The 19,084-nt window shown below is 37.0% G+C and overlaps 1 protein-coding gene across 1 annotated transcript in view; it reads right to left on the bottom strand.

The window, feature by feature from the left end:
* SCAI (suppressor of cancer cell invasion) overlaps positions 1-19,084 on the bottom strand; it is a 109,248-nt gene that overhangs the window by 31,514 nt on the left and 58,650 nt on the right. Inside the window, exons 8-11 of the mRNA XM_044659747.1 lie at positions 5,784-5,885; positions 5,113-5,214; positions 3,298-3,376; positions 235-334 (exon numbers count right to left, since the gene is read on the bottom strand). Of these exons, the coding sequence (XP_044515682.1) occupies positions 235-334; positions 3,298-3,376; positions 5,113-5,214; positions 5,784-5,885 (383 nt within the window). The remainder of the gene's footprint in view (positions 1-234; positions 335-3,297; positions 3,377-5,112; positions 5,215-5,783; positions 5,886-19,084) is intronic.

Here is a 19,084-nt window from a genome sequence, read left to right as displayed (position 1 = left end):
CTGGCCACAGACACAGCTGTGTGACTCCAAGCCACTTATTTGACCTCTATTTACCTCAAAGTTCTCAAACTGTAAAATGGGGAGAACAGCACCTATCTCCCAGGGTGGTTTTGAGGATCAAATGGGATAAAAATTATTAAGTGCTTAGGAAAGTGCTTTGCACATAGTAGGAGCTATGGAAATGTTCCCTGCACACCCCAAAGAAATGGCTAGAAGCTAGATCAGCTCTCTTACCAGTGCATTTCTTTATGGGTCTGATTTCGTTTGTGGATGGCATCTCCATTTATGATATCTCGATTACTGTTAGTGAGAACTCCTCCAAAATCGTACGGGCCTGTAAATTATAAGGGAAGAAAAATTAACATTAATTGCAATGTAACATTTATCTTAGGTTTAAAGAAAGGCTAACAGGTTAACTAACATTATCAATAGGCAAGAAAGAGAAGTACACATTTTTAAGTTATATAATACAATGAAATATCTAAACAATTCATGTCGTGTTTATTTTAACATTATTTAGGGGATTTTTGTGGGTCGTATTTTTATTTGCTTTTTTAAAATATTGAACAAATTAGATTTTAATCTGGTATAGGCAGCACTGAATGTTGTGGACCCCATACAGGCCCATGGACAACCAAGTTTGACAATTCTACTCTAGACTACTCTCTATAACCATGACTATAAGGACTTTCTTCAGCTGGGAATTCCTTATAACAGTGAAATTCTAAGCCAAGTATTTATCTAGAGTTTTTTTTTTCCAAATTATTTGTTTGTTTCTAATATAGGATATGATGAGAAACAATGTAAAGCTTAACATATGACATTATTGGGAGTAACAAAGGTGATGGAGAACTTGAGTCATTATAATTAAACTTCCAAGAAAAAAAATCACTAACATTTCATATGATTAAAATTAACAGGTGGCAAACGTTAATGAAACAATAAAGAGAACTGAAATTTCCCTTAATAATACAAAGAGCCACTGAAAATTTCACCTATTTTTAGTTTTGCTCTAATAGCAAATATTACTGAACTATCTTAGAAGTTTGTAAAGTCTGGTAGTGACAATATTTCAGTATCAAGAAAACAATAGCAGATTTCAGTGCTTTGAGCATGACAGAATGCTGAGAGTCACATACAGCCTTCTGTTCAAATCCTTCATCAAAACCACCCTGGCTTTGTGATTCTAGTCAAATCACTTAACCTCTCAGTACTCTAGTCTAGTGGGTCAAACACTAATCCTGCAGGCCACATGTACTGACTTGAAAAAATACAGACAAATATTACCTATATTTTATTATATTTTATTTATTTTGCTAAACATTTTCCAGTTCCATTTTTAAAATGGTTTGAGCCCTGCAGTTTGTGATACTGACATTTTTGTTAGAGCAAATTCTCTAGGACTTTATTGGAAACTTATATCTCTAAAGAGAAGTTCTCTGTATATCAATTTAATCTTTAGTCCCTATTCTCTGCTCCTTTCTAAAGTCACATTTTAGTATTTTAGTATTATGAAGTTTTATTTTTTAATCAAAACTCAGCTAACATGAGACAATGTGGCATGATAGAAAAATATGCCATTTAAATTGCCTTTGGTACCTTCAAGCCATGCAACTTTGGGCATATCACTTCCCCATCGCAAAATGAGGATGATCATGTTTACATGCTCTATTAAGGTTATTCTTTTAAAAAATGCTTTATAAATCATCATTATTATTTTTGTTATTCTGCATATTCTGAGAATTATGTAAAACCAATGGAAATCCTTCAACACACTGCAGGATTAGAGGAAAGACTTGAATAAAAATTGCACAAAATAATAAAATAGGGAAGAGGGGTATACAATCTGCATCAATGGAGAGAGTAACCAAGCCAGTGAAAACAAGGATCCAGAACAAGATGTTTACTATAATCAGCCATCCATCTAAAGTTAAGTTTCCAGGACAGCTTATGAAGCATGAAAGAGAATATGGTCATTTTACTATAAAAAGGTAGAAAGTGGGCAAATTAATAAAGGTTCAATATCCTAAGCATTTGTCAATCACACATTGATCAAAGCATAGATCCTAGGTCACTCATCCACAGAGGCTTTCAAAAGTAGCTACTAGAAACAGTAACAATAAACACATGGTGGGACGAACAAAATCCTTTTCTTTGATGAAAAATTTACTTCAACTTTTCAGATTTAAGAATAAGAGGTAAACAACAGGGAAGAACCCAAAGTCGAATTGGTTTGCCTAGTTACAGGAAACATATATCAGCAAATGTCGATGCAAAATAAGACATGCAATGTCAAATTGAAATTTTTCTTCCCCACTTCCCCACAAAAAAAATCACTGCAACAAAAAACTACATAGATTTTTTTTAAAAAACATTTTAAGAGGGTCTTACGCTCATGCAAGGAAGAGGAAAAGAGCATGCTTTATATAAAGGAATGCGAGTTTCAACAGAGATGAGTTGAAAAAAAGTATTAAGAAATAAGATAGAATTTCTTTCCACCTAAGAAACTGTTTTAATTACTTAAATCAGCTTATCTAAATATTCTGACCATTCCATTCCTACCGTTTTTCAGTTTTACAAGAAGCACCCCAATATTCAACTTGTTTTAAATAAAGAGAGATGTAAGGAAGGACAGAATCAACAAAATCATGACAAGGGCTTGAACTTTCACAATAATAAAAGAATAATCATTTCTACAAAGATTTTCAACCACATTGCAGCCACAGATCCAACCATGTAGTCAATTACAGGATCAGGGAACATGATCATGAAAGAGAAAATCATGTTATGAAGTCCAGATCAGCAAACAAAATGAGCTTTTGGGGGTCTTCAAAATCAACAGGGTTCAGATGATACTCAGGCAAAAACTGAGGCATGCTCTTAATGTATGATCAATAGGTTCACAGAAGCACATAATTTAGAGCTAGTCTGGGCTTTAGAGATGATGATCTTATCCAATTTCATTTTATAGAAGGAAAATGAGGGCCAGGAAGATAAAGAAATTAGATGAAGATCACAGCTAGTAAGCAATAGAGAATGAATTCAAATCTATAGGTCTTTGGACTCAGTCCAGGGCTCTTTCATGTGACTAATAGATTTCTATGTATATTGTTTAAACAAGTAAAATTCATTGGGAATCTACACAAACATTACATTCAAAAGACAAACTGGGACTTTAAATTGGATGCCTCTTGAGAAAGGAGTTTTAAGACAGTCAGGAGGCCACAGGCCATCATCTTGCAGAATAGAAAGAGAATTCAAGCCCTGCTCATGACAGGGAGCATTCCTTTATTGTACCTTCACTATCAGAACGACCTGTGGGGAAAACTCCAGTGGCCGAAAGGTAAATCAGGAGCACACTGTTTGCTGGCAGCTCCTGGAATTTAAGATATACACATACATAAAACAATAAACGAGGAGAAATACTCTTTTTTAAAAAACCTGCAATTCATGACATATTAGAGAGAAACAAATTCCCCTCCCACAATGTGGTGACAACCAGAGCCAAATTTAAAATCCTATTCTATTTTCCAGTAGAAATTTTAGTTTTGTTGGCTTAGTTAGAGAATCAGACTATTAGAGGTGTAAGGGACTTAGCAATCTTCTAGTCTAATTTTCTCATTTTATGGATAAAAAAAATCAAGGCTTAGAAAAATAAGTGTCTAGCTCAAGGTTGCATAACTATTAAATGGCAGAGCTAGACTAAAGCCCAGATCTTCTGACTCAAGTCTAACATCCTTACCATTAAACCACACATCTGCTCTAGAATTTCTACTTGCTCTGTAACTGTCTACACCAGTGATGGGCAAACTACTGCAAGCGGGCCAGATGTGGCCCCCTGAAATGTTCTATCTGGCCACTTGACATTATTCCTAATCTGATGAATACAATGAGTAGGATATAATACAGTGAAACTTCTAAAGAGCTGCCTTAGAAATAGACTGACAGATGAGCATTTCCTTTCCTTTGGCCCCCTCTTTAAAAAGTTTGCCCATCACTGGTCTACACAGAAATAATCAAGAAGCTAACCATTACTAATGAGTATCATCACAAGCTATAAAAATTGTCTTTAGACACTAACAATCCAAGTAATGAGTTTTTATTACATATATAAATTCAGATTTGGAGGCAGTTAGGAGGCACAGAAGATAGAGTACAAGGCCTAGAGTCAGGAAGACTCATCCTCCGAAATTCAAATTGGATCTTGAGACACTTAAATAGCTATGTAGCCTTAAGCTGATCACTTAAGTCTGTTTGCCTCACTTTCCTTATCTTAAAAATGATCTGGAGAAGGAAATGGCACACCATTCCAATATCTTTACCAAGAAAATTCCAAATGGGATCACGAAGTGTCAAACACAACTGAAAAATGATTAAATGACAAATTCAGATTCAGAACTAGAGGTAGATAAGTAAAGCAGTAGCCTAAGGCACAACAAGTAGAAAGGGAGGTACAAGGGACAGTTTTTAATACATAGGATTTTATAATTGTACAACTGCTCCAGTGGACATTAATACATACATAAATGGCACCCTTTTCAAAAGTAAAAGGGTATAATACTCAAGCCTTCCTAAACTATAGAAATGCCTTATTCTAACTTTGCCTAAAATAGAGAAATAATATCTTAACTATTGAGCTTTAAGATAAACTCCTCTCCAGGACATTTTTTTAAAAGCTTCTGTATCAGGGACTAAGAAAAAAGAATCCAAATTCTTTAAACAACCAGCTTGTTACAAATGAAGCAGAAATATATTCAGGTTACTTCTTGATATCTAATAAATATACATAATAAGATACTGTTTTAACTGATGGGGTACTGGCAATGACTATTATGTCTGCAGTATCTGGGGCAAGAACATCTGTAATAAGCACAATAGTAGTTCATCAAAACATCCAATAACTTTGTTGAACAAACATATTCATTAATTTTCCTCAGGAAATTATATGTCACAAGCTCTTTTTATACCACAGAGTGATTCTTAGAATTATTAATTCGATAGGTTTTTTTATTTGAATATGAGTCATCAAATTTGTCATTGGTATATTTAATAATATGTTTCTTTTACGATTCATTTTCCCCTGAAGACAAAAGAAAATATGATCATACAAACCTTAAAAGAAGCTGCTAAAAATGTATACAGCTGGCTGAAGGTTGGTTTGTATAGAAGATATTTATGAGGATTTTCTCGTCGGGCAGGCTTGTCAGTGGATTCCTGTAACCACATAAAATACCAAAAAATAAATAACTTAGTTTTTTTATTGACAATTTTCAATTTTTTCATTCAGCAAATATGTTCTGGTACAATAAAAAAAACAAAAGCCATCTTACTGGACCTACTTACTAATGTTGCCCATTAAAGAAAAGTCTTTTTTAGTTAAGGCTTTCCACAGAAGACCTCCTCTGAGACACGAACATGGTATAAAATGAATCTAGTTCCTGAAATCTATTGCTAGTGGGGTTTACCTCGGACATTTACTATCTAAATGTGAAAAGTTCTGATTACAGATTCAGAGAGGAACTATGCATCATTTGAGGATGAGCCTAGCTCAATGCAAAGAGGCTCATTACCAGAATACTGAGCACTTGATGAACTTACTCTGATTACAAGTGATAAAGGGCTTATGATCTACATCTATAAAGGAAACATCCATAATTAATGAAAACACAAATCTTCTGAAGGTCTGAAAAATTACTTTCACTGTACACCAATCTTTGAGCCATAGGGAAAATGTGGATTTCCTTTTGTTTTATCTATGCTCAAAACCCACAAAGGATTGTCACCTGCATTCCAGGTTTGTTCATCTGGGAAGCTAAATTCATTGGCTCTCGTTCTAAGGCCTGCAACATCCGGAACATGTCAACAGTTAGTTCACTGAACTTCACCTACAAAAGGAATAGATCAAAATATTAATACATTGGTCAAGGGAAAGATATAGCCTTAAGCAAAGGCCAATAAACCAAGAGAACTTAATTATAATGGTGACAAAGGCTACTGTTAACTTACTTAATCTTGTTTTCTTAAGTTCCCTTAACTATAAAGAAGCTAATTAAGTAATAAGACAGTCAATAAACATTTATTAAACATCTACTCTGCATCAGATACTGTGCTAAGCATTGAGGATACAAGAAAAAGTAAAAGTCCTTGCTCTCATGAACTCACAGTCCAAGGGGAAGAGATAATGTGCAAACAATTATGTAGAAATACAGAATGAATTGGAAATAATCAAGGGAGGGAAAGCATTAAAATTAAGGGGGATACTGAAAGGGTTTCTTTATATAGTAGGTGGAACATTAGGTGGGATTTGAAGGAAGCCAGATGTAAAAATAAGGAAGTAAATCACCCTAGTAAGGGAGGATAGGGGAGCAAGACGAAGGAAACAGTTTTAAAAATTACTGGAGTCAGAAGGTAGGGTGGGGTGGTAGAGTCAAAATGGAATAGGAAAAGAAGTATTAAGGCTGGAACACCTCAAATTGAATTCTGGAATGGCAGAGACAACAAAAGGTTGGAGTGAGACATTTTTCCAGTCCAAGATAATTTAGGAGATCAGAAGAAAACAGTGACACTGAGGTAGGAGATAGCCTAACGCACGCATAATGGCAACACTAGCTGTGAAACTTGGGAGCAGTGACAACAACAGCAGCCCAGAGGTGGTGAGGGAATTGGACAACTAGTCAGGAAGAGATTACAAAGAACCTTTTACTAGCACTGGATGCAAGACAGGGCAACTCCATTGCCCATATCCACTTCTAGGTTATAGTTTGAGGCAGAAAGAAGTACTTTCAGTCATAAGGAATCAGGAGTCCTGAGTAGTAGGAGTGCCTTGTGGCTATAGGGATTAGGGGCCTTTCCTGAGTAATGCAGACAGGAGGGCAATGATCCCTTTCTAGCTCATATTGACCTTAGAAGCACCAAAAACCTCCAAACCTCCAAAATTAGCTCTGAAAATAGCAGAGCAAAGGAAGTCTGAAGCTTAGAATGGTGCCACACTCTTACCAGGTGAACAGACCCCAATTTCAACATGAAGATCAAAGTCAAGAAACAGGCTGGAAAAAATGAACAAACAACCAAAGCAGAACTGAATTATAATTATAATTGTGGCAATGAAGTTCAAGATGTAATGGTTTTGTTTACTTTCAGTTTTATTCATTTCTCCTCTGATCTTAAGGATTTCCATTTTGGTTTTTGATTAGGCATTTTTGATTTCTTCTCTTTGACTAATAAAAATGCTTTGCATAACTTCATATAAAAATAAAGTTAATGCAGAGGAAAGGAGAAGAGAGTTCAAGTTTGGGCACATTCAGTTTAAGTTGCTTAAGAGATATCCAGTTCAAGATATCCAATAGGCAGTTAGAGATGCAAGTCTGATAGTCAGTAGAGTGGTTAGAACTGGCTAAGTAGATTTGAAAATCATCAATATGAAGATGATAATCTTTTCTCTAGCAGGTGATGAGACCACCAGGTAACATACAAAGGGGAAGGAGAAGAAGATCTATTAGAGAATCCTGTGGAAACTCAACATTAGTTAATGTGACCTGGATGAAGAGCCAGTAAAGGAGATTGAAAAGAGATCAGCTAGGTAGTTTATGAACTGAACTGACTCCATCTTGTAAAACTGACTAAGTTTTACAAGATCTAAAGTTCATTATTCTAAGATGTAAAGTTCATTATTCTATAAATTCCACCTACTTGCTAATAATGAGAATCGAATAACATCCTGATTCACATCCAAAAAAGTCCACCTACTCGTTCTCCCCATACCATCTCTAATCAGATTATCAAATCTTGTCTTTTAATGCATAAAAATATTTCCCCCTACATTTGGGGTCCAATACCATGGTGAGGAGGCTTGGTCCCAATTTGTTATACAATTGATATGTACTGCTTAACAAATCAATATGCTTAGAAGCTCAAACCTTTGTTTTCTCAATCATTTCAGATTTCACCCACTAGTTTTTGGTGTAGCCCAGTGATTCCCAAAGTGGGCACTACCGTCCCCTAGTGGGTGCTGCAGCGATCCAGGAGCGTTGATGGCCACTGGTGCATTTATCTTTCCTATTAATTGTTATTAAAATTAAAAAAAAATAATTTCCAGGGGGCTATGTAATAATTTTTCTGGAAAGGGGGCAGTAGGGCAAAAAAATTTTGGGAACCACTGGTGTAGCCAATCAGGTTGAGACACAGAACTCTATCCACTAGGAAAGCCTTTCAGAAAAACTCCCTAGAGTACTCTAGTTAATCTTTGACTGAGGAACCTTTTCAAAGAAGACTGTCTTTGAGGTAAGATACCTACCTAGATTTCATTTCTTCCAAGGCAAAATAGACCCCCATATTGCTTGCTAGAGAAGATTGAGAAAGGCAAAGCCCCAATACTACTTGGTAAAGCTCCAGCATCAGTAGGAAAGTTTATCCCAAACACTGTTAGGAAAGGTTAGCGCCCACACTGTTGGGGAAATAGTATGAATAGTCCCCTTAAGGTAGGATAATTCTCCAAACTGTCAGGGAAATTATGGGATCCTGGAATACCATTCTGATGGGAATTCCCCTGGTCAAATTTCTTCTGGCATGAGATCAAGGGAAGAGCAGCTGTTAAATTGCCCCTCTCCTTAAGGATATTCTCACAGAGGAATAGAGGGGGTAACTAAAAGACAGAGGTCTCAAAGTAGGCTAAAATACATAAAAATCCAAATAGGTCACAAAATTGGCTTGAAGAAGGGACTTTTAATTACAGCAAATTAAAGACTTTGAGATTAGACTTTCAGTAGGTAGCAAGTACGTGTTTGTCTTTTCATTCTGAATGTTTTTATGTCTATAAAATGCTTAGGAAAAAAAATCTTTGTCTTGTGCTATGTTGTTTAGTGTTGTTTGTAGTTTCTACTACCTTGAAAGATTTCTAAGAGGAAAATGCAGTCAATCAAAAAGGCTGCTAAAAAGCTGAAGCCAAAGAGTTTAGTATGCTGGGGAAAGATTAACGTAACTATATACTTAAGCAATTCTCTGAGCTGTCTGTAATCTGATGCTAAATTCTCTGTGCCAGTAAACAAGACTAACTTCCACTTTAGGCTTTTAGTAGAAAATCATGTTAAAAAGAAAAAAAGAACCCTGAAAGATACTTTCTCTTTCATTTTAGCTGTGGCAATAGAGATAAAGTCAGATAATCAAAGAAAGGAAAACTTATTCTGGTCTGTAGAAATTTATGGCCATGTAAATGAATTAGATACTGAATTTATAATTGACATGTAATAGTTTTACTGTAAATTTCCAAATTATGGTAACTGCTAAAAGATCTTGGGAGATTGGAGATTAATCATTAAGGAGTTTGGAGATTAATCATTTTAAGATTGCAGAAGAGAACGCCTAGAACTTTGGGTAATTCCAGAAACTCAGACCCTTCTGTTTCTCCTGATAATGCATTTAGCAGGTCAACATGTTCTGATATATCTTGGTGAGTACTTGGGTACTAATCTGTAAAATTTGTTTCTATTTTTGTTTTTTTAAAAACCTTATCTTCCATCTTAGCATTAACACTGAGTAGGGGTTCCAAGGTAATAGAGCAGTAAGGCCTAGACAATGGGGGTTAAGTGACTTGCCCAGGGTCAAACAGTTAGGCAGTTTCTGAGGCTAGATTTGAACCCAGGACCTCCAGGTCTCTAAGCCTAGCTCTCAATCCACTGAACCATCTCACTGTCACCTGTTTTAAGGAAAAATAAGAATAAGACTTTCAGAGAGCTAAATTACAAAGAGTAATACAATGAGTAAAGATTAGTTATTTAAATAAGGGATATTATTAGATAAGATTATAAAATTCAGTACTCTGACCCTGAATGAGCTTGAAAGCAAAGCTGCCACTTAGAATCAATCCCTATCTTTCCGCCAGCTTTAAAACTGAAAAAAGATGGTGGGGCTAGGTTATGAACATGAAAGAAATCTATTTGATTCTCCTAATGGGAAAAGGATAGAGATTGGATAAGATTTAAGAGAGGTGGAAGGCTAACTTTAAAGCACATACTAGGAACTCAATGGAAAGGATTTTAGCAGGCAGAAGGCAGAGGAGGAACACTTTGGAAGTAACAACTAGTATTTTGGGAGGCTTTGGGCTCTTCCTGTCCCAACGGGTGGAGGAAAGGCAGCTTATTGGAGCTTAGCTAACTCAACCTGACTGTGGAGGAGGAGAAACCCCTAAATCATCTTTGGAAGTACTCTGTTTGACTGGGAATATGCGGAAAAGTATCTCATCATACCTGCTGTGCTTTCCAGAAGGGTTTTATCTAAAACTCCTGTCAGATCGGTTTTGAGGTTTTAACATCAGAGGTCAGACCCCCTGGGATGGATGTAAGCCATTTGAGAGCAATCCTAAAGAGTTTTGGGGACAGATTTTGAACTAAGTCAAACTAACTATTGAGGGTCATTGATAGGTAGCTCAGTCAACTTTTGGGGGAACACCTAGATAGAAATTGGGAGCTGGTAAGTTAGCCAGAAGACCTGAAGGCTCCCTCTTGCAAGGGACATAGAAGGTTGTTGGGTGAATAGCTAGATCCCTTAGAGCAGTGATTCCCAAAGTGGGTGCTACCACCCCCTGGTGGGTGCTGCAGCGATCCAGGGGTGGTGGTGGTGAAGGCCACAGGTGCATTTATCTTTCCTATTAATTGCTATTAAAATTTTTTAAAAATTAATTTCCAGGGGGCTAAGTAATATTTTTCTGGAAAGGGGGTGGTAAGCCAAAAAAGTTTGGGAATCACTGCCTTAGAGTTAGGGACCCCTTGTTCTGATCCTCAGTTTGTATCACCTCTTATAATAAAATAGACACTAATTATATATATATATGTATATATATAAATTGTCTCCAAAGGTGTTTGCACAACTGGCCCAGTGAGAGAAAGTGATTCTGTTTCACTCTCACTAACCAGAGGTTAGAATATTCGGAGATACCAGCTGGGTATTAGAGGAATCCCTAAGTGGATCTACCATTATCCCATTTGGCTCTCCTCCCCTTATATCTTATTTTATTCTCTGGTTGATTTTTGAAAGAAATAAGTAAAACGTTTATGTAAAGGTGAAAGGGCTACCATGAATTTTTGAAAATGAGCTAATTGTTAACTTGGGGTTTTAAATTTTAAAGGACAGGTACCTAATAGCTCTGAAAAACAGAGATTTTAATTTTGTGGTTGTTAATTCAGATTTTATTTGGTTGGATTTGTTCTATAACTAAATTATGAAGTGGTGAAATGTGTTCTAGTAATTGTGGCATCAAATACAAAAAAAAAAAGGAAAAATACAGTGAAACCCAAAAATTACAATCTGGTTTCAGAAACTTATTAACTATGTGATATTACACAAGTTACCTTATCTCTATTTACCTCAGTTTCCTAATATGTAAAGAAGAAAATAACAATAGTGCCCACTATAACTTTTTTTTTTTAAGTCCTTACCTTCTGTCTTAGAATGAATACTGTGTAACAAGTTGACTACATGGATACCTGAAATGGGTTTAAAATGCTTGGAAACTTGATGCTATTTAAAACTGATGATCATCATTGTAGTGCTTTAGCCTTTTGTTTTTGTGTTTTTTATGCTGTTTTCTTGTTTATCTTGATGATATGTAAATCTCCCCTCTCAAAATTAGTCCATTATGAACCTTCTAGGCAGTTTGATCTATAGCCTGACTTGGGTTTACATATGGTTCATTTAATAAGGCTTGTATATCATTATTATTGTTCTTAGAGTCTGTGTTAGTTGTTGCACTAAGTTATGCAAGAGGATGCTTCCCAACAGTCTTATCTTGGTAAGTAATGCTGACAGTGAAAATGAGCACATGAAAAAAACCATGTAAATTTAGCTTATATATAATTGGTCCATGGGGAGAGTGGGCTGGCCCTTCCCTCATGATTCAAAGATTTAAAAGAATTGTGGGAATTGTGTGAACCAAAATGACTCCATATTATAAAAATGATTCCACTTTGAGGAGTAAGTTTCATTTCCCTATAAATTCCACCTGCTTGCTAATTGTAGGAATTAAGTGACATCTATTTCACATCTAGAAAAGTTCACATGCTCATTCTCCCCCTCCAACTCTAGTATAGATTATCTAATCTTGTCTTTTAATGCATAAAAATCCAACTTCTTCTATATTTGCAGTCCAGTGCTAAGTTGAGGCAATCTGGTCATGACTTATTATGCAATTGGCATGCATTGCTTAAAAATCAATATGCTACGAAGTTTGAACCTTTGTTTCCTCAGTTATTTCAGATTTCACCAATCATAGCAGGAAGAGGACCAGGAGAGAATAGTGTCAAGAAAACCTAGAAAGAAAAGTATACCAAGGAGAAGAGGGTGATTGATAGTACTGAAGGCTACCAAGAGTTCAAGAAATATGAGAATAGAGAAAAGTCTATCCCATTTGGCAATTAAGAAATTGTTAGGAACACTGAAAAGAGCAGTTCGGGTAGAAAAGGAGAGGAAGCCAAGCTATAGGGACTTAAGAGAGAAAAAATAAAATGGAAGCACCTTATACAGATGGCTTTCTCAAGGAGTTTAGCCACAAAAAAAGAGGAGAAATATGGAATGAAAGCTAGCAGGGATTGATGGGTCAAATGGTGTTTTGTTTTGTTTTTTTTTTTCGGGATAGGGGAGACATGGGCATGTTTCTCAGCAGCAAAGATGCAAACAGTACATACAGAGAGAATGATAAGTGAGAAAGGGGGATGATAGAGGTGGTAATCTGCTGAAGAAGAGAAGAGAAAATAGAATCACTTGTGCATATAGAAATATTTGCCTTTTCAAGGAGAAAAGATGCCTCTTCGTGTGAAAAAGAAGTAAAGTAGGAGATAGTGGTAGGAGGCATCAGGATGCTGTGAGTTAAGAGAAAGAGAAAAGAGAAACCTTTGATAAATAGCCTCAATTTTTCAGTGCAATCTGAGGCAAGCTTCTCCACTGAGAGGGTAGGGCTAGAGGGAATAATGGGAAGTTTGAGAAGCATGAAAAGCTACTGTGTTGAGTGTGAGTGTGAATTACATAGAGAAGTATAAAAGGGTTGCCTTTTCTCAATAAGATTCTTATGAAGTTATTCAACATAAACTTGTAGAGAAAGGACCTTGGAATGATTTCCTAAATATTTCAGCATATACATAGTACAAGAAACTGATAGGTATAATGAAAAGAAGATTGATTTTAGTGTCAGAAGTTTAAATCCTTTAAAAAACAATGAGCAGAGGGGGCAGCTGGGTAGCTCAGTGGAGTGAGAGTCAGGCCTAGAGACAGGAGGTCCTAGGTTCAAACCCGGCCTCAGCCACTTCCCAGCTGTGTGACCCTGGGCAAGTCACTTGACCCCCATTGCCCACCCTTACCACTCTTCCACCTATAAGACAATACACCAAAAATTAAGGGTTAAAAAAAAAAACAATGAGCAGGATGATTTCAGAAAAAGCTGGAAAGATCTACATGAACTGATGCAAGGTAAAATAAGCAGAACCAGGAGAACACTGTACACAGTAACAGCAATAATATACAACAATCAGCTGCAATAGATTTAGCTAATCTCAGCAATAAAATGATCCAGGACATTTCTCAAGGACTTAAGACAAAGAATGCCATCCACCTCCAGAGAAAGAACTGTTGGAGCCAGATGCACATCAAAGCATGCTATTTTCCACATTACTTTATTTATGATTTTATTGGGAGGTTTTGGTTTTATAGGAGTATTCTCTTACAACAATGACCAGTATGGAAGTATATTTTGCATATTTCATGTATAACCTAGATCAAATTGCTTACCATCTCTGAGAGGGGGGAGGAAGAGAGATAATTTGGATCTTATAGTTTAAGAAAACATATTGAAAATTGTTATTATAGGAAATTTGGAAAATAAAATATCTTTGAATAAAGAAAAAGAGAAGTTTAAATCCTGTCACATATTACACGAATGATTTGGGGCAAGTTACTTCCACCTGTGAATCTGTTTTCTCTTTTGTAAAATGAGGAGGTTGTACTACCATCATAGAAACTAGAGCTGGAAGGCACTTTTCATGATCATCCAACATATTAGATTACAGCTTTATGATTTACTACCAAATGGCAATATTAACATTTTTTGTTCTGTACAATTTCTCTCCACTTTGCTAGAAAATGGGATAAAATTATCTCTGTGAAAAAAAAGATACTTGCAAAACTATATACTATGCTTCTTTTACAAGATTAAAGAATGTGTAAGAAGTCTTTCTAATTCATGTCTATAATATATAATTAAATGTTAAGGTTTCAATAACCTGCATGATGCTACAGCAACATGGTCTTAAAGTACAAAATTTATTTTCTCAAATACTTCTTTAGCAACCCTATATTTTTTCCAAAAGCTATAGGATTGAAAAAGTATAGGATGCTGTGGAACTAACAAAACACACTCATGAGCATACATAAGTGGAATGAATGATTATTTCAAGAGCTACAACTAGAGTTTTGCACAACTCTAGACTGATGGGTCTATTCTATTGTGAAGATGGGATAAACTCTCCCCTATTTATTCTTTCGATTTTAGCCACCAGGAATGTATATACCCCAACTTAAGGATGAAGTGGGGTAGGGTGGCCTATAACCCCCGTGTACTAGCAAGTGACATATCAAAAACAACTGACTATCCCCTGGGCAGTCCAAAGCAAATTTAAAGCTGCCATTGGTCTATGTAAAAGTGGAAGGAAGACATGCAAGTGATGCAAAAAACTGTCTTTAAATATGGTGGTAATTTCCTATGAGGAGGTTTTTCCCCCTTTGAACTCGGTTTTGGAGGAGCTCGGACTTGAGACCTCAGACTGCTTCCCTTTGGACTGCCACGTGGATGAGTAAAAAAGGTTGACCCCCTTTCCATGAGGCACTAGCCTCTGGAGAGGCCCCTCTTCTTGGAGGAGGCCTCGTGGCTAGAAGCCTTGTTTAATTAACCTCTGTGCCTCCCTTTGCTGGGGCCTCTGAAGCCCTGCCTGGTTTGGACCAGGCTAGAGTAATTATCTCTCTGTCTCTGTCTCTGTCTCTGTCTCTGTCTCTCTCTCTCTCTCTCTCACATTTTCCTTACTTTCACTCTTTCTATTTGTAAATAAACTACCATAAAAGTTATTCTGACTTGAGTCATTCATTTGGAATTAAGTAATTAATTTCTTTTTTTAAACATTTATTAATATTCATTTTTAACCTGTTTACATACTTTATGCCCCTACTTTCCCCTTCACCCCCCGCTCTCCCCCCACCCATGGCCGACACACATTTTCACTGGTTGTAACATGTGTCCTTGTTCAGGGCCTATTTCCATATTGTTGTTAGTTGCATTGGTGTGGTAGTTTCGAGTCTACATCCCCAATCATGTCCGCCTCAGCCCATGCATTCAAGCAATTGTTTATCTTCTATGTTTCCTCTCCTGCAGATCTTCCTCTGAATGTGGGTAGCATTCTTTACCATAAATCCCTCAGAGCTGTCTTGTGTCATTGCATTGCTGCTGGTACAGAAGTCCATTACATTCGATTTTACCACAGTGTATCCGTCTCTGTGTACAATGTTCTTCTGGCTCTGCTCCTTTCACTCTGCATCAGTTCCTGGAGGTCTCTCCAGTTCACATGGAATTCCTCCAGTTTATTATTCCTTTTAGCACAATAGTATTCCATCACCAGCATATACCACAGTTTGTTCAGCCATTCCCCAATTGAAGGGCATACCCTCCCTTTCCAGTTCTTTGCCACCACAAAAAGCACAGCTATAAATATTTTCGTACAAGTCTGTTTATCTATGATCTCTTTGGGGTACAAACCCAACAATGGTATGGCTGGATCAAAGGGCAGGCAGTCTTTTATAGCCCTTTGAGCATAGTTCCAAATTGCCAGCCAGAATGGTTGGATCAGTTCACAACTCCACCAGCAATGCATTAATGTCCCAATTTTGCCACATCCCCTCCAGCATTCATTACTCTCCTCTTCTTTTATTTTAGCCAATCTGCTAGGTGTGAGGTGATACCTCAGGGTTGTTTTGATTTGCATTTCTCTAATTATTAGAGATTTAGAACACATTCTCATGTGCTTATTGATATTTTTGATTTCTTTACCTGAAAATTGCCTATTCATGTCTCTTTCCCATTTTTCACTTGGGGAATGGCTTGATTTTTTATACAATTGATTTAACTCCTTGTATATTTGAATAATTAGACCCCTGTCAGAGTTTTTTGTTATAAAGATTTTTTCCCAATTTGTTGTTTCCCTTCTGATCTTGGCTACATTGTTTTGGTTTGTACAAAAGCTTTTTAGTTTTATATAATCAAAATAATTTATTTTACCTTTTGTAATTTTCTCTAACTCTTGCTTGGTTTTAAAATCTTTCCTTTCCCAGAGATCTGACAGGTATACTATTTTGTGTTCACTTAACTTATTTATAGTTTCCCTCTTTATATTCAGGTCATTCACCCATTTTGAATTTATCTTGGTGTAGGGTGTGAGATGTTGATCTAAACCTAATCTCTCCCATATTGTTTTCCAAATTTCCCAGCAGTTTTTGTCAAATAGTGGATTCATTTCCCAAAAGTCGGTCTCTTTGGGTTTATCGTACACTGTCTTGCTGACATCATTAACCCCAAGTCTATTCCACTAATCCTCCCTTCTATCTCTTAGCCAGTACCATATTGTTTTGATGACTGCTGCTTTATAGTATAGTTTAATATCTGGTACTGCCAAGCCCCCTTCCTTAACATTTTTTTTCATTATTTCCCTTGATATTCTTGATCTTTTGTTATTCCAAATGAACTTTGTTATAGTTTTTCCTAATTCAGTAAAGAAGTTTTTTGGTAATTTGATAGGTATGGCACATCCCATTCACATTCAGAGTTATAATCATTAGTTGTGCATTTGCTGACATTTTCAAATCCTCCCCCATTCCTACCCCTTCTCCTTAAACTATTTCCGTTAAAACCAGTGGTTTGTTATTAAGACCCTATCCCTTATCCCCTCCCTTGATTAACTTCCCTTTCTACCCCCTCCCTTATTTTTTCCCCCTCTTTTTGTTTTTAAAGGCCTTATGAATTCCCTCCCCCTTAACCCCTCCCTTTTTTTGACCTCCCCACTCCCCTGCTCCCCTTGGTTTATCCCTTCTAACTTTCTCAGAAGGGTTAGATAAGAGTTTTATTTCCCAATGGATAGTATAGCTACTCTTCCCTCTCCGGGTTGATTACACTGAGAGTAAGGTTTGATTATTACCTCTTAATGCTCTCTTCCTCTCCTTCTTATAGTAGTATTTGTCCCCTCTCCCTCCCATGCCCTCTTTGTGTGTAATAGAATATTCTATTTTCTTATTCACTCAAGTTTCTCTTGGTGTCCCCTGCTATTTACCCCCTCTTTCCCCTCCCCCACGCCATCTTAGATTATTTAGTGTTCCACCCTCACCCTGTGAATTATGCTTCTGATTACTATAATAGTGAATATTATGATAGTGAATAGAGTTCACTACAGAGAATTATACATAACATTTCTCTACATAGGAATACATATAATTAGATCTCACTGAGGCCCTTAAAAAGGCAAATTTAAAAATTATAAGTTTTCTTTCTTTCCCCTCTGTATCTTATTTACCTTTTTCAGGTTTCTCTCGATTTTTGTGGTTCGATATCAAACTTTCCATTTAGCCCTGGTCCTTTCTGTGCAAATACCTGGAATTCTTCAATTTTGTTGAATGCCTATACTTTCCCCTGGAAATATATAGTCAATTTTGATGGGTAGTTGATCCGTGGTTGCAGGCCCAGCTCTCTTGCCTTTCTGAATATTGTATTCCAAGCCTTACGGTCTTTTAGCGTGGAGGCTGCCAGATCCTGTGTGATTCTGATTGGTGCTCCTTGATATTTGAATTGTCTCTTTCTGGCTTCTTGTAAGATTTTTTCTTTTGCTTGAAAGCTTTTGAATTTGGCAATAATATTTCTAACCGTTTTTTTCTCTGGATCGAATGTAGTGGGTGTTCTATGAATCCTTTCGATGTCTATATTGCCCTCTTGTTGTAGAACTTCAGGGCAATTTTGCTGAATAATTTCTTTTAGTACGGAGTCCAGGTTTCTATTAATTTCTGGTTTTTCTGGAAGACCGATTATTCTCAAATTGTCTCTTCTAGACCGGTTTTCGTGGTCTGTCACTCTCTCATTGAGATATTTCATGTTTCCTTCTATTTTTTCAGTCTTTTGACTTTGTTTTATTTGTTCTTGTTTTCTTGAGAGATCATTAGCTTCTACTTGCTCAATTCTAACCTTTAGGGATTGATTTTCAGCTATAATCTTTCGGTTTTCGGCCATAATCTTCTGGTTTTCGGCCATAATCTTCTGGTATTCCTTTTCAATCTGGTCATTTCTGGTGTTCAATTGCAAGATTCTACCTTTTAAACAGTTATTTTCTTGCCAGATCTCTTCCATTTTCCTCAAAATCTCAGTTTTGAACTCTTCCATAGCTTGTGAGAAGTTTTCCTTATTTGAGGAGGGTCCGGATGCTTGTTTGTTCTCCTCCTCTGTTTGCTCGGTTATCTAGATTTTCTCTGTGTAAAAGTTGTAGAGTGTTAAAGGCTTCTTTTTCTTGTTGTTATTCTTTCTCTTCTGAGCTTCCTGAGACTGGGTAGCCATCTTTAGCCCAGCAGCTTCTCAGCTTTATCCTCTCGCTCAGTGTCTGTCCGCGGTCTATTGGCTCCTGAGGTCTGAGTTCTGGTTTTTTCCAAGGTCAAGCCCCCTGGGGTACCCCCTTGCTTGATCCTCTGCAGGAGGTTCCTTTACAAGACTCAGGGCGCTGCTTCCACAGTCGTATACCCGTCTGCACTGGTTCCCCACTCAGGTTTTCAGAGCTTTAGTTCCTGGCTGTGTCTGCCTCCACCCACGCCTCCGCCCGTGCCTGTGCTCTCAGCCCGCGTTCTGCGCCCGGCGTCCACTCTCTGCTCCCGCGCTCAGATTTCGCGTGCGTTCTTTGGCTTACTGGGGTCCTAAATCTTGCTGCTCTCAGGAACAGGCCCCGGAGCTGCCAATGACTCGATGGGTGCCCCAAACTTGCTCTATTTCTTTTTAGCTGGCTTCAGCGCTATAGATGTTGTGTGTGGAGGG

This window comes from Gracilinanus agilis, chromosome 2, assembly GCF_016433145.1.
Source record: "Gracilinanus agilis isolate LMUSP501 chromosome 2, AgileGrace, whole genome shotgun sequence".
In the NCBI taxonomy this organism is placed as follows: domain Eukaryota; kingdom Metazoa; phylum Chordata; class Mammalia; order Didelphimorphia; family Didelphidae; genus Gracilinanus; species Gracilinanus agilis.
The sequence above is the reverse complement of the archived record's forward strand: the minus strand, read 5'-3'. Positions and strand labels throughout refer to the sequence as shown.